Here is a 468-nt window from a genome sequence, read left to right as displayed (position 1 = left end):
TGTCCTTCCTGTTTTGTCTTGTCTTTTCAGGATAAAGGCAAGGAGAAGAGCTCTCGCTTGGACACGCTGCGACACTCGCTGGCTGGAATGATCCGCTCGCCTAAAGCCATGTTGGGCTCGTCGTCCTCGGTGAGCCATTTCATCTATGGCTTTTCCACATTTCTTGACCGATTGACCAATACAACTTAAAAATGGTCATCACATACCTGTTGCCAGACTTTCAGAATAAAAGACCAAAATTAACAATTTGACAGCAGTTCTTTGACGTCATTCCATCGTCGGAGCGCCCTCTGGCAGACCAGGAGTGGTACCACGGTGCCATCCCTCGCACGGAAGCTCAAGAGCTACTTCGGCAGCAGGGTGACTTCCTGGTGAGGGAGAGTCACGGCAAACCGGGCGAATACGTCCTTTCCGTGTTCTCGGACGAGCAGCGGCGACACTTCATCATCCAGTTTGCCGACGTACGTG

The 468-nt window shown here is 51.7% G+C and overlaps 1 protein-coding gene across 1 annotated transcript; it reads left to right on the top strand.

Moving 5' to 3' along the window:
* Window positions 1–13: 13 nt before the first annotated feature.
* On the top strand, window positions 14–461 carry LOC109508689 (tyrosine-protein kinase Fer-like; the record flags this gene model as incomplete). Its single annotated transcript, XM_019858694.1, has 2 exons — window positions 14–129; window positions 255–461. Coding segments are annotated over exons 1-2 (249 nt in total), but the record flags the coding sequence as incomplete, so codon positions are not given.
* Between the last annotated feature and the right edge of the window lie 7 nt (window positions 462–468).

The sequence above is a fragment of the Hippocampus comes genome, unplaced genomic scaffold (genome assembly GCF_001891065.2).
Source record: "Hippocampus comes isolate QL1 unplaced genomic scaffold, H_comes_QL1_v1.1 C16486642, whole genome shotgun sequence".
Lineage (NCBI taxonomy): Eukaryota > Metazoa > Chordata > Actinopteri > Syngnathiformes > Syngnathidae > Hippocampus > Hippocampus comes.
Note: the sequence above shows the minus strand (reverse complement) of the source record. Positions and strands in the feature narration are given on the sequence as shown.